The sequence below is a fragment of the Sceloporus undulatus genome, chromosome 4, assembly GCF_019175285.1.
Source record: "Sceloporus undulatus isolate JIND9_A2432 ecotype Alabama chromosome 4, SceUnd_v1.1, whole genome shotgun sequence".
Classification (NCBI taxonomy): domain Eukaryota; kingdom Metazoa; phylum Chordata; class Lepidosauria; order Squamata; family Phrynosomatidae; genus Sceloporus; species Sceloporus undulatus.
In genome coordinates, this window is record NC_056525.1 from 170,587,544 (window position 1) to 170,602,320 (window position 14,777).

General features: G+C 39.2%; 1 protein-coding gene across 2 annotated transcripts in view; it reads left to right on the forward strand.

Annotated features, from left to right (window-relative positions):
• Positions 1-14,777, forward strand: part of LOC121927681 (synaptonemal complex protein 2-like) — a 22,175-nt gene continuing 7,398 nt past the window's right edge. The window contains exons 1-11 of one of the 2 annotated variants that reach the window (XM_042461500.1): positions 1-60; positions 958-1,117; positions 2,591-2,640; positions 6,148-6,256; positions 7,072-7,151; positions 7,598-7,667; positions 9,875-10,009; positions 10,673-10,791; positions 10,930-11,024; positions 12,762-12,861; positions 12,954-13,024. In XM_042461500.1, coding sequence (XP_042317434.1) covers positions 31-60; positions 958-1,117; positions 2,591-2,640; positions 6,148-6,256; positions 7,072-7,151; positions 7,598-7,667; positions 9,875-10,009; positions 10,673-10,791; positions 10,930-11,024; positions 12,762-12,861; positions 12,954-13,024 — 1,019 coding nt within the window. In that variant the 5' untranslated portion in view covers positions 1-30. The remainder of the gene's footprint in view (positions 61-957; positions 1,118-2,590; positions 2,641-6,147; positions 6,257-7,071; positions 7,152-7,597; positions 7,668-9,874; positions 10,010-10,672; positions 10,792-10,929; positions 11,025-12,761; positions 12,862-12,953; positions 13,025-14,777) is intronic. The other variant, XM_042461501.1, reaches the window with a different exon arrangement.

Below are 14,777 nucleotides of genomic sequence, written 5' to 3' on the forward strand. Positions count from 1 at the left end.
TTTGAAAAAACAAGATTTGAAAAAACAAGTATGAAAACAAGCAAGTCTGAGAGAAGGCTGGTAATGTACTCACTTTAGTAGTCCTTTAGACTAGGAATGAGGATTTAAAAAATGAATGATTTCAGACATCCTGAAATTTTGTGGTAAATTTGTTCTTCCTGGAGACTTAAACATTTTATCAGCACTACAGTTCAAGTGTCTCTGTTACTCATAAAATACTTCATGAACTCCAGACTCATTCAGAAGCATTGTGTTTTGGCAAGCCCTGCTTCTTAGAAGCATCTGGATTCAGTGCCACTCACATTGTGGATGTAAATTGATCATGTCTGTTTTTAAGAGTGTGAGCAAGTCTGTATGTGCTAATTATTTTAACCACTAAAATCTTGTACACCACCTTGATTTCTCTGCTTCTAAGTAGAAAGGGGACTCATGAATATTTTAGGTAACTTACTTTTCCCTAACATCCAAAATTCACAAAACAACAATACATTTATTGGGCCAACCAAAATGCACAAAGTACATGATGCAAGCTTTGAAAGCTCCACTGGCTACTTCATCAGGCAAAGGTATTACAAATCATACAGGAGAAAGAAAAAATATAATGATGATAAAATCTACATAAAGCCTACATTTTGTCAAGATGTTGCTGTTATTCTGAGTTAACATGGTATGGAGGCATATCCATGCAGGCAGAGGCCATTCCATTTTGTCATGTGGGCTCTGGGAGACAAAGAGCCTTAAAGTCCAGGAAATAAAATTTAAAGTCCATTAGCAACACAAAAAGATGCTTCTCTTTACCTGTTGAGGAAAATAAAATTGTGAAGTAAGAGCTGTTAAGAATGGCTTTTATTGAACTGGCCGTATGTGTTAATGCTAGCTTTGAGAGGCTTCTTGGGTGAATGGGTTGGATGTATCCAGTCCAGGATGGAGCTGACTCTCATCTTCACCTTTTTAAAGTCTGCCAACTACAAGAGTCATCTCTTCTCAGAAAGTAACAAGGAAAGTCCAAGTACCAGCACAAGTGAGAAAAGCTGGATCCTCAACTCTCAGAAAAAAACAGCACCTAAGATAGCTGATTATACTCATAAAAGGCAAAGGGTCAGAAGTATTTTAAAAGGTAAGATTGGTCTATATTCTAAAGTACTGTACACGATTTTAAATTACCCATCTGTTAAGAAATTTGCTACATATATAAGGGATATAGACAGATTTTTTTTTGGTTTGAAAACAAACCAAAGTAAGTTCAGTGGCACTTACTTCCAAATAGGTATGCAATGATTACAGCTACAGCCTACCAGGTTAGATATTCAGGGCCTTCCTTAGATTTTTATCTCAGCCTCTCCTGTGGCTTGGCTTGCTTTGTTACAACTGTCCTATAATAATAAAACAGGAACAATGCAAAATTACATACATGACTTGAAGATATGCTATCTGTTGTTAAAATATATGTCCATGACAACATACTGACTGGTAGTTAATGTGTGGCAGTGGGAGGGAGGCTGGTCTCTTCTTCATTTATGTACAAAACAAAGGCTTGGTGCTGGGATCTAAAAGAAGCAGTTGTGTTAAAAATGAGTAAAATGTGAAGTGTATCTGCCACTACCTGGGCCCATACGTTGTGTGTGTGCGCCTTCAAGTCACCTGTTGACTTATGGCAAACCCATAAATTTCTTAGGGTTTGCTTAGGCAAGGAATATTCAGAGGTGGTTTTGCCAGTTCCTTCTCTGAAATACAGCCTACAGCATGTGGTATCCATTGGCACTCTCCCATCAAGTATTAACCAGGGCAAGATCAGACAGAATTTGGTGGAAATACAGGGTATTTAGTCCCTATCTATACTTTCACTCAAGAATATTAACAGTAGTGCAGCAGACATGAGAGCCAGTGTGGTGCTGAGTGTTGGATTCTTACTCTGGAGACGAGGTTTCAATCCCCTGGAAGTTTGGTATCAAAGTGGCCATTGGAACTTTGCTCACAGCCAAAAATGATCTGAAAAACTCTGAGTCACCTTCCCCAATTGCCTCCTGTATGAAATTTTGACTCTTTGTTTTGAAACTGGCACTGCAACTTGAATAACAACCCAAAAGACTCAGATTTTGCCAGTGTGTTTTGTTTGCCACAGAAGATGGGCTATAGACATTCTCTTTTATTATTATAGATTGTGTGATAACTAAGCTTGAGATTCTGCATTGTGGGAACACACATGCTGAAAGATGCACTTGCGGTAGTAGAATTACAGTCTTATAAGTTAGAGTAAGTGTATTGCATACTAAGCTCTTGTTTCCTACTGCAGCAAAGCAATAAGCTCTGCTTTGATATAACTAGCATTTTAATACCAGTAAATGGTAGCATGCTGATAAATTATTGTTCTTTTTTATTCAAGTCAAAACATTTAATTGAAAGCTTAGTGATCTCAAAAATTAACTTGGAAAATGAAGGTGTCCGGCTATTGAGTATGAGAGCTTTACTCAGTCAGCAGGAAGTGCTTAGGAAATATTACTCTTGTTACTCAAATTAACAAGTTTGTGAAACCATGTCATGTCTGCACTGTGCATAATGGTTATTTTCTGTTTGTCCTTTCCCCCTCTAGTCTTGCCATTGTCTTCTCAAAGTAGTGACAGTGGTCATCATGAAAAAAAGGTAAAGAAATGCTGAACACTGATTTATTTGTTCTGAAGCTGTATGTGGATGCCAGTATGTTGAATTTTCAGAATTCAATTTGATGTACTGTTCTGATATTGTTATTAATTTGACTGTGGCCTGGTTAGCTTTGGGGCTTCACACAGTCAGAAAGCCCCATGTGTCTTCAATTGAAGCATTATTACGATCTGCTTTCCATCACATCATGCCTCATTTTACAGCTTTGCTGTTTGTTTATCTTTTGTGAATTATTCTTGTTATTCGTATTCTTCTTATTATTATTTTTTATATCCCACCTTTCTCCTAGTCAAGGTGACGAACAGCAGATTTAAAACAATACAATTTAAAAAGAGTACAACATTAAAATGTATAAATATACAATTTAAAAAACAATTAAACAGTTTTAAAAATTTTAAAAGTTATGAATTAAAATAGAATGTGTTAAATACAAACCTTAAAATTTAATTAGCACAACATTCCCAACCCTTACCAATTTGCAAAGGCCTGCCAGCACAAGAATGTCTTTATCTGCCACCAGAAGGATAGCAGGGATGGAGTCATCATGCCTTTCTAGGGAGAGATTTCCAAATCTTGAGAGCAGCCATTGAAGAGGCCTTCTCTCTTGTTCCCTTCAAATGAGCCTGAGAGGGTGGTGAGATAGAGAGAAGGGCCTCTTCCAATGATCCCAATACTCTGGTGGGCTCATACAGGGAGATACGGTCTTTCAAATAGCCTGGATCCAAGCCGTAGAGGGCTTTATAGGTCAAAACCAGCACGTTGAATATGCCCATAAATGGACTGGCAGCCAATGGAGCTGTTGCAACAAGGGAATTGTATGCTCCCTGTAGTCAGCTCCAGTTAACAACCTGGCATAGTTGGCACATGAGTTTTAGCTGTGCAAAAACACTTCTGGTCACTGCTGATACCTGAGCTTCCAGGCTCAGCGTTGAATGCAGAGGTACCCCCAAACTACAAATGCTATGCCAACTCCAATGAAGGTAGGATTCTTAAAGGGCAATAAAAAATCTGAACCTTTGAAGAATGGAGACAAATATAGGACTTGTCCTATACTATACTAAAGCAAAATACTAAGCTTTGTTTCATCAGTTCTTATCGTTTTTGTGTGTGTGTTATTTTGAGAATCTGATGAAAGCTGTGGACACCTCCTCTTGAAAATGTGTTTAAACATTGGCATCCTGTTAGGAATTTCTGTGGGTTAATTTACATTTCCTAAGGCTTCAGCCTTGGCTAAGGAAACAAAAATACTGAATATCAAAAAAGTCAAAGCCAAGCCTGTTAGGATCTAGCTTTAAATTAGCAGTGTAGCAAAAATGTGCTGTTTTCTAACTATGCTTTCCAACCAAGACTCCAAAAACAACAAACACACAGTTTGTAGTTTAAAACAAGTTAATCAATGGCTTTAATCTATATTTACATAGAAGCTATATCTTAATCTATCTGGCAATCAGTTCAGGTAAAAGAAATATTTATCTCACCATCTTTCCAAAGAAAGTTGAGAGAGCAGATGGAAACACAACAGCTTTGAAAGAATGTCACTCCCAAAAGGGTAGTTACCTAAATCACATGGTTAGTCTGAATGAGAGAGAGAGAGAGAGAGAGAGAGAGAGAGAGAGGAGAGTTTGTATGCAGGAATTTTTTTATCTATCTAAGGAAGGGGAAAGAAAATGCAAAAATCTACCAACAGTTTATAATGTCATAAACCAACTTATTATGACATGGTTTAGCACCGTAGCATACCACAACAGTCATACCGTGGAATACCAGCTAGAAAAGGGTCACAATTTCCAAAACAGGACCATAAAGCACTGGTACTCTAGAATGGAAGGCAGTGGAAATCCATGATTGCCCTATTCTTGCCTGGAAATACATCTACACATTTTGCCATTCCCTATTATACATTGGGAGCCTCCATTGTTCTTTGCATCAGTTGTGTATTTCTTTCAGGAAAAAAAACCTTTTTTTAAAATGAACATCTCAAAGTGTTGTTTCTTACTCTAAGAATTGGAAAATAGGTACTTAATAGCTGTTATGTGAAGAAGCCTAAGTGTTTGCTTCCTTTGGTCTAAGTATTCATAATTCTCTGGTAAGAAATTACAATGTCCTATTGCACTGTATCATAGTTAGATTTATTTGTTATATCCTAAGCATAGAATATTTCTTGAGGTGAATAAGTGTTTTTTCTTCAAGAACTTAGACCAGATTTGTTGACCAACCATGAAATAATGAGACCAGACATAATACTTGGGATTAAACAAGGGCTATTTTTATTTTTCTAGAACCTATTTAAATGTTTGAGCAAACATTGGGCTGTGCAAATGAAGGGGCAGCAACCTGGTGCAGGTTTAAATGAGCCATAGCTGTCAAGCTATAACACCTCCTCAGCTACCCTTGGGCAAAACACCAGACCCTGTAGGCAACCCAAAGAGATTGGTTATCCTGGGTGGTCATTTGGGATCGTCAACCTGGAGGGCTCACTCCCAAGTCCTCCAACTCTATAAAAACAAGTAATCCCCAAAAGCAAATTCTTTCACAAGTCCCCCTCCAATCCTGCGACCCATGGAGAAAGTTCCAGAGCCCAAACCTTCACAACAAGGGGGTTCCAAGATGTATACTGATCTGATATCTTCTCCCCCCCGCACCACCACTACCTGCCACAAAGATGCCTATTTAATGGCACCACACATGCCAATTGTCAAAGTCCCAACAGCTACAGTATGGAGTAGGTGAAAAACCCCAGGTAAATGGGGGGGAATTCTACCCAGTCCAAGATGACCAGCAATGCTCACTCTGCAGTGAGGACAGGTGGGTAGGTCCTGGAGAAAAGGGGAATGTGAGGGAATGAGTGGTCCTTAAATACCCTCCTCCTTCACTCTATGCATGTGACTTCACTAGTCTCCATGGGCTAAGTGTAAATCCCCATTTTCTCTCATGGGGGCCAACAAGCAGCCCCTGGCATCAATGGTTGCCACATGGTTCAGGAACCCATTGTTGCTTAACAATGAAATAATGAATCCAGTTACAATATTTGTGATTAGACAAAGACCATTTTTATTGACCTAGAATCTATTAAAATGTTTGAGGTCTGCGGCTGAGCAAATGAAGGTGGGGAACAACTTGATGTGGATTTAACTGAGGCATGGCTGTGAACCTCTCCAGCCACCCTTGGACTAAGCACCAGACTCCAAGGACAATCCAAAGAGTTTGGTTGCTATCTCAGATGGTGATTTTTGAAGGCCAGCCTACAGGGCTCCCTCTCAAGCCCTAATACTTTATAAGAGAGAGTAAGCTAAGCCCCCAAATCAGCCCAAGTGCTCTACGGTCCTGTGTCATGTGGAGACAGTTCAACTTTCAGATATGTTGTCAGAATCACATAGCACTTTGGCTACTGAGTGGCATTTAAATTTGAGGAATGGAATGGAGTACACAATACTCTTTTAGCAGAGATTTTGCCTGGTATGATCTTAACAGACTCAACTTCTTTTCTAGGTGGGGAATTCAGCACTGCATCGAGAAAAAACAAAGAAGAGAATGAAGTCAAACACAAATGAACATAGTGTTGGTGTTTCTTCAACTCCTTTTTCACATGTTAGACAAAGTATGTAATACTTCAAATACACATTTTGCTCCATTTGAATTACCTTTATATCTGCTCCTACTGTGTTGTACCCTGGGATGGGACTTAATATTTTAGTTTTGTTCTGGGCCAGGAAAAGTTAAGTCCCTGGAACTCTAAAGAAGGATAATCTTTATTTTGTATTCTTAAGAGTATTTCTGGATTTGGTCAGGAAATAAACATTTGTGTCTGTCTCTCTTTCTCCCTATCATAGTTGTGTATGTGTGAATATATAATAGTTATCATAGTTAATGGGTGTGTGTGTGTGTGTGTGTGTGTGTATATATATATATATATATATATATATAAGCATATTAATACAGTATTAATAAAATACATTCCTCAATGGTTGACTCACAGTAGTATCAAAATGTGATCACAATATAATTCCACATCACTTAGAATACTGTGCTTGTCACACATATTGCCATAAGAGTGCGTTGCTTACTCATAAATGCCCCAAGTTGTGGTATTTTTTCATTCAACAGTCTAAAACCAAGAGCATGATTTGAATGGTGCTTTATGACCTTTCCTGTAGGCTGATTGTAAGTGCTAAGGTGAATGTGAAGAACTTTGTAGATTATCAAGTCCTCTACTTTGGGCATTTGCTTCTGCTTTCTTCCCTGAGCTTATTGAAATATGCAGAAAAACCAGGGTTACTGCAAGTACTTGGACTACAATGAGGAATCAGTTTTGAATGTTCCTGTTGCTGCTCTCTATTTTATCATACTGATGAGTAGAAGAAAGAAGGAAATGGTTGATGTACCTTAGAAAAAAATTAAAATTTCTTCTTTCAGATGGCTTGGAAATGGTGGATGCCACTTTGCCATTAAACAGCCCTTCTCCATCCGATTACGCAGTTGCTGGAGGATCCACGGTAAAGTCCTAGTAAATATATAGTTGTGTGACTTTGTGACTGTGTGTGCATATATTGACACTGTATTCTCTTGGTGCTGTATTCTAGTGGCTGCATTTCCCCCCAGGAATAATATGTAGCAGTGGCAAGGGAAGGCAGACAAAACCTGCGGGTTCTGGGCAGAATATTTCTGTAAATGCCTTCCTGTTGTCACAGACACTACACCAATAGCCCCTTTCCTCTTGTCACAATGGCCTATGCCGGCATAATGCCTTAACAGATTTGCAGCCATTATCTGTTGTAATATGCTGATAGAGTGTGTGTGGGCATAAATCTATTGTGCTGTTACTACTGTACCATTTCATTATTACTTCATTGTTGCGTTTACACTGCTGGACTATAAAGTGACTCTTCAGTATATTGCAGTCTGAACATTTTCCTATATTATGTTTTTAAACTCCTCTTAGAAATATGAAGCTGCAACAACTGCTCTACTTCAGAAGGATAACGTCCCCAAAGCTAAGCGGAAGCTTCCAGGTAGAATGAGTATTGGAAAATGAGGAGGAAGTTAGAGGGCAATACCAAACTGACACACTAGTGTGAAATCAAAAGGCTTTCATGGCTGGCATCCAGAGTTTTGTGTGGGTCAGGCTATGTGGCCAGGTTCTGGAAGACTTTATTCCTGATGTTTTGCCAGCATCTGAAGATGCCAGTCACAGATGCTGGCAAAACTGCAGGAATAAACTCTTCCAGAACAGAGCCAAATAGCCCAAAAACCACAAAAAACTATGTTACCACTAGCTTTTTTATTTGCACCTTTAAGATTAACTGTTCAAAAGAAGTCATAGTGTAAGCTTTCTGAGATTTGGTCTACTTCCTCAGATGCATGGAGTGAACTGGTGCCCAATGCAAGCATACAACTTCATTTGCACAGTTAGTCTCAAAAATGCTACACGATCCTTTTGCATACTGATATTCCAGAACAACATGGTTATGTCTCTGAATTCTAGCTTTCTTTTTGTTCAAGAAGAGAGGAGTAGCCCCTCCTCGTCTCACTTCTTTGCAGTCTAGGTCCATAAGATTATGTGAACAATTGCTATCATTTCAAAGCAGCAAGCATGGGTTTCTTGATGGATCACATAAAGGATGGGTAGGCCATATAAAGAATGGAGTAGGTCTTCATTGTTGCTCCCTTCCATAATTTTTTCTATCCTTGCATTTAAAAACATGGCACTCCAGGAATTATGAGAGCCTGTGTAATATAATGGTTTGAATGTTGGACACAACAGCATCAGTCATTATTCTCCTTTAAATCATGGTGCACAGTCCCTGCATACCTTGATTTACTTTTTTAAAAAAATCAATAAAAAGTTTTTTTAAAAGGATTTTAAGAAAATCAAAAGAAGTGGACTTTCACTTTCAGTAACAAGGGGTTGATCAGCCTGTAGCTGTTCTTAGGGTAGAAGATCCAGATCTTCCAGAATTGCCCACTTGTGCTGTAAAAGATGGAGTTGTTCTGTCAGAGGATTGTAATGACAGGGTGTTGGTTATCACCTTTAAAGCCCTAAATGGCTTGGGTCCAACCTATCTTTGGGACCACCTATGTCTGTATAATCCACCCTGCGCACTCTGGAAAGAATTTGCTGCAACCTATGAAAACTATATTGTCTGCTACCACCCAGAGGACCTTTTGGGGAATCTCTCCCAGATTATGGAATGGCCTGCTGGAGGAGATCCATCACATCACCATCTTAAACAGCTTTCAAAAGGTTGTTAAGACAGATCTCTTCCGGCAGGCCTTTCCTGAATAGATACTGGCCACTATCACCTGAACTTGTTGTCCCCTGAACTCTGCTATAACCACTACCTGATTTGAATTACTTATTTTAAAGTATGTTTTAATTCTGTATTGTTTAATTGTTATTTTAGGGGTGGGGGATTGGGATATGGGTTGGTATTGTTTTAACTTGTAAGCCACCCCGGTTGTGTTGCACAGAGAGGCAGGATATAAATAACGTATTATTATTATTATTATTATTATTATTATTAACCTAAGGTCACTTAATGTGGAAGTTCTATTGAAATTTAATGGAGTTTAATTTGAAGTTAATATATCTAACATTTATCTTTAAGAAAGTTTAGCTTTGTAAGGTTTGAATCTTTCTTGTCCAAAATTCCAAAATACTCCAAAATCCAAAACCTTTTTCATGGTGGCTGAGATAGTGACATCTTTGCTTTCTGATGGTTCCACTATACACAAACTATGGCCCGGTACAGACCTCCTAAAAAGGGAGGTCTGCCGGCGCCTTTTTCCTCCCTGCAGGGAAGCCGCAGCCACTAAACCGCGCAGCTTCCCTGCAGAGAAAGAACCCACAAAAAGGAGGTTCTTATTGGGCCGTGCCAGTTATGCCCAAGTGTGCCAATGGCACACTCGTGACATAACTGATGCGGCATGATGTGCAGACACTATGCGTCCATTATGTCACAATGGTGGCGGCCGCATACACAGGGCACCACCATTGTTACGACACCGCGCCATACTAGGGTTTGGGACCGTGTGGTTGCAGTCCCTTAACCCTAGTATGCTGCCAGCATGCCGCATTTGGCCTGTCTGGACCAGGCCTTTGTTTCATTCACAAAATTATTGAAAATATTGTATACAGTATAAAGTTACCTTCAGGTTATGTGTATAAGGTGTATACAAAACATAAATAAATAAAGCGTATCATTTTATCTTTGTTTAGACTGGTCTCCTGATCTCAATAGGAAGGACTCAAAATGCACAGAGAGGACACCTAGTAGTGAGCAGTCAACTAGCATTCCTTTTGAACCAAGGAAACTTTTTAACTCCATAGAGATGGAAGAGGAGACTCCAAAAGGTGATGAAAATGAACTCTAACATAAACATTTTATTCATGTGGCAAGTAAATAATAAGCTTTTCTGTAACTGAGTTGAATTTAATTCCTTTCAAGTTATCTGGAAAATCACAAAACAAAAACATAAGTTATTTTAAAGGCCTGAGTATGTAAAAAGGTGTTCAACTGGTGCCAAATAGGGATGGCACCTGGGTAACATTTCTTGTAAAGTTGTTCTATAACTGTACTACACAGTCTCTAAGTTTTACTAGAGCCCTTTCACCTTACACAGTTATCACACTATGCTTCCATTTTAACTGTTCGGGGTATGTCCTGTGAAATCCTGGGGATTGTAGTTTGGTGTGACACCAGAAAGTATTCTAAATACCCTTCCCTAAACTGCAAATCCTAGGATACTATAGGGTGGAACCATCATAGTCAAAGTAGAATCGTAGTGCTACAACTTTGTAATGTGAAAGAGCCCCAGATTATTCCTTTAAAATTTGTTTTGCTTTGGTAGGCGTTTCCTCAAAACATTGAGCTAAAATCTAAGGAATTTTTGTTTTGTTTTGATTCTTTTTGTATACAACTTCTTAAGTTGTGCAACATTTTTGTAACAATTTGATTTCTGTGATTGACAGGCAGAATTAGTCTATGGCTTTTTGTTCTGTTCTTCTTTCTTGCAGGCCAGCATCTGGATAATGATGATGAGTTTGTCTCCAAAATATTAGAGGAAGAAATTGGTGGCTCAGGAGTCGTTGCTGCATTTGAAAGATTTAACAGTGACTTGAAAAAAATGTTTTGGGTAAGTGTATTTTATTAAAATTTCGAACCCAATGCTTTCTGTGTCTCTTGGTAGACTCATTGCAGTTAGGATAGCCGTTTGATATTTTCTGCCTGCTCTAATAACTGTTCATGCTAATGCACTGATACTGTCATTTAGTCTAGGCACAAGACAATTGAGAATTACACTCAAAATTCCTTGAAGGCTCCAGAGCAGAAATTATCAGCATTATTGAATCAGATCCATCAGAGCCGGTAGGTGGTGCCCATCCATTGTAACCGAAGTGTGGCTGTATTTTCTACAGTGATTGCTACTAGTGCCAGAGTGTATATACTTGCAATAGGCATAAAAGCTAGTACAGTCACCCCTCCGTTTTTGCAGACTTGGTGTCTGCATCCCTCGCCCATTTGCAGGTGGCAAACAGAGAGGGACAAAATGGGGTGTATGCCTGTAGGTGCCTGTGGGCGCACACCATGATTTAAGGCAATGAGGCTTGAATATTGGCGAATTTCTGTTTTACCAGGAGGGTCTGGAATGGATCCCCACAAAAATGGAGGGGCGACTATAATTCATTTGTGGTAAGGCTTGTATACAATGTTGCTTACCTGCAACATCCATGGCTATCCAGGCACTTAAAGAAACATTTCTTAAAAGTTAATGAAGCAGAGCAAAGGTAGCATCCTGTACCTTTCATATTTCAGGCAAAGCACTCACCACCACCAAACCTTCACCCTATGTTTTCTAGAATGTTGCCCATATGAAGTGCAGTTCTACAGTAGGGAGTGGGAATGGAATATAGCAGTGATTCTCAACCTTCAGATCTCCAGATTTGGATTTAAATTCAGAATCCATCCATCATCATTGGTCATGCTGGTGGAGGCTTCTGAGAACTGAAGTACAAAAAAATGTGGGAGGATCAGAAGTGGGGAAAAAAACCCTGACTTTAGGAAGTTGGAAGCCCCTGGTTCTTCTTACCCATTTTATCCATAATTTGGAACCGTTGTTGTTCTTGTTGTTTTCATCACACAAACCAAAAAGAGGATTTTTGACATAATAAAATCATTTTTGGCTGCTACTAATCACACAATGCTGTGTCCTTCCTGCTGATGCCTTGCATTCCATTTGTTACTGTTATGCACCTTTTCACTGATGGCCAAAACCCATCAATAAGCTCTCAGTCTCACTGCTATTCCATTACGGCCTAGGTGCAATAGGTCCCTTCCTCTGCTGTTCCACTTCTCGGACAGTTGCATGGTATGAGTGGGTGTGATTCTGCTCCCCTCGCCTTCCACCTTGTAGTGATCACATCTGCCAACATCTTTCTGAAGCAAGCTGCTATGTGTGCATTTGGCTCCAGGAGGTGGTTGGCTACTGTGACAGCTTGTTCCCCCTACCCAGAAAGTGACATTTGGTAGTGCGGAAAACAGATCATACAACCATAGATCACCAAAGTGCTATCATGGGGGAAAGTATGGTAAGAAATGATGCCTAACTGGTATGCTTCCATTTTTAAACTAGTGGGATTGTGGCAGGACAACAGGTAGGTCTGATAATGTCCCTAAAGAATCTCTTTCCAGGTGGATTAGACACAATACTTCACTTGATATTATTTTACATCTTGTTCTCGGCACTTTCAGTTAACATAAGTATGGAGCCAGTTCCTTCATCTGCTTCTTGAATTACTTATTTTTATTTAAGCCATTTACATTATGCCATTCATCCTATTAGTAATTCAGTCCAGTGTAGAACCAATTATATCATAATATAATTAATAACCAGTTAGATCATAATGTTATTAAAGGCAAAATCATAGGGAACTCAAATCCAGCTGGCTGGCTTCTTGGGCAACTGATTCCACACCTAAAAAATATAGATGCCACATATGAAAAGGTGGATAGAAAACAGTGAACTAGGTGATGGAACATATTTTGAACCAGTAGGCAGCAGGGGCTGACACTATTTTGCTGAAAGAATATTATTGTCTGCAACAGGCTGAATCAACTGGGAAACTTCCACAAGATTGTTCTCCGGGAACTCATCAGTCTTGAGAAGAAAACACAGTTTCTCGCGAGTCTTGAAAAGGATACAGTGGTGCGTATTCTGCTTTTTACTTTAGCTGTTGTGTGTCTGTGCTGTGTTTTAATACTTCAGCATCTTACTCATAATAAGAATGTTCATTTCAGGAATTCTGGACTGAGCAATCAAAAAAACTGAAAAGTAAACTGAATGTTTTTTGCGTTCATCAGATGCAAAGGTATTTTCTCTTTTCTTTCTTTTCTTTTCTTTTCTTTTTTGCTGTCCATCCACTGAGCACACTTACTAGCACACTTTTCTTCTGCAGCTTGGATTTGAAAGGGCACTGTTGGCATGCTTCTCTTACCATCACTGAGGGTGTCTTCAGAAGGCACAAGGTCTAAGTAGCAGCAACCACTATCAACTGGATGGTGTGCCTTTTTTTTCACATTAATGCTCTGTGTGCACCAATGTGTGTGAATTTTCCAGATCCACTTATTGAATTAGGAAATGTGTCTGTATCATAGCTACGTTATTTACCCAATAATATTCAAGCCACAAAAGACTGGGTGTGGGTGGTTGGGGATTTGATCTGTACTCCCACCCTCCCCCAACTAGTAGTGAAGCTACTTTGTAAAATATGAGTGGGATGTTCATTATTAATTGACAACAGGCTGTTCAAGGTACTCCTTTACTTTAAGAGGAGTTGTTGATCTCCAACACACCCCACCTCTCCTTATGACTTTATTCCATGTGTTTCAAATAATTTTTTATTTCTTGCTTTCTCATTTGCTAGAATTCATAGAGCAGCTTGTTAAAGAATTTAGTAATTAAAAAACAACTTGCATAAAACCAGGAGACTACAAGGCCATTATGAAACAAAGCTTCCTTTCTCAATCCTCCTGTTTCTGATCATCTTTAAGCCTTGTCTTTTTAACAAAAGTACATTGTGCAGAAGATGCAGTTACTACAGGGATGGGTAAAATGTACACATGTTGTTGGACTGCAGCTCTCAGCAGCCCTAGCCACTGGTAAGGGATGATAACACTGCAGCCTAACAGTACCTAGAGGAGTGCACATTGCTAAGCCCTGATTTTTCACATTGTTTTAACAAGAAAATAGAGTAATTAGCAATAGCAAGTCCTGGTTTGGATCATTGTGTGAGTGAAGTGGTAATCTTTCCTCCTTACCTTACCCACTCACCCTACAAAACTAATCCTAACTGCTCAGAAGTAGATTTTCTCACACAGTGAGTAGAAGCTTCAACAAGGAGGACCCCCCCCCCCCCGGAGTGTGGCTCAGAGGGAGAGATTAAAACCCTCTTCCTTCAAACCTTTCTGGCTTTGTGATCTCAAATATGGATGATACTCCATCCTAGCTTTCCCTGAAAAACTTCTGGAAAAAGAAAAAATACCTATCTTGTCAAACAATGACACAAATAACCTCAGTCCTGGCTGATTGATGCTAAAGGATGGGAGGAAGACTGCAGTCTTTCTTTCATAACAAATTCAGCAGGCCTATGGGTCCTCTGAACTCTAAAAATTTGCTCACATATACAAGATACAGGAAATCAAAAATTCATTGGCTGATACTAAAAGCCACAAGACATCTGATTAATATTGGGACAATTAAAGAACTATAAAAACAGAGGCTTGTTCCAATCTTCTTTAATTCTACATTTAAAACAAACAAAAACAAAATTTAGAGTGTGGTGCTAGAGCTAAAATGGGTCAATTGGTTTATTTAAAACAAATGAACAAACAAACAACAACAAAAACAACAGGTTCAGACTGGAGATTCTCCAGAAAACCCTGGAGAAACTTCAGCTCCATGATTTTGTGTGTCCCTGGTCTTAATTGTAGTTGTTTCTGCATCCCAATCCACCTACCTCATCACAATTACCGTATTTTCCGGCATATTAGACGACTTTTTAACCCCTAAAATCTTTTTCAAAGTTGGGGGGTCGTCTAATACGCCGGGAAGGCTCCGCTGCC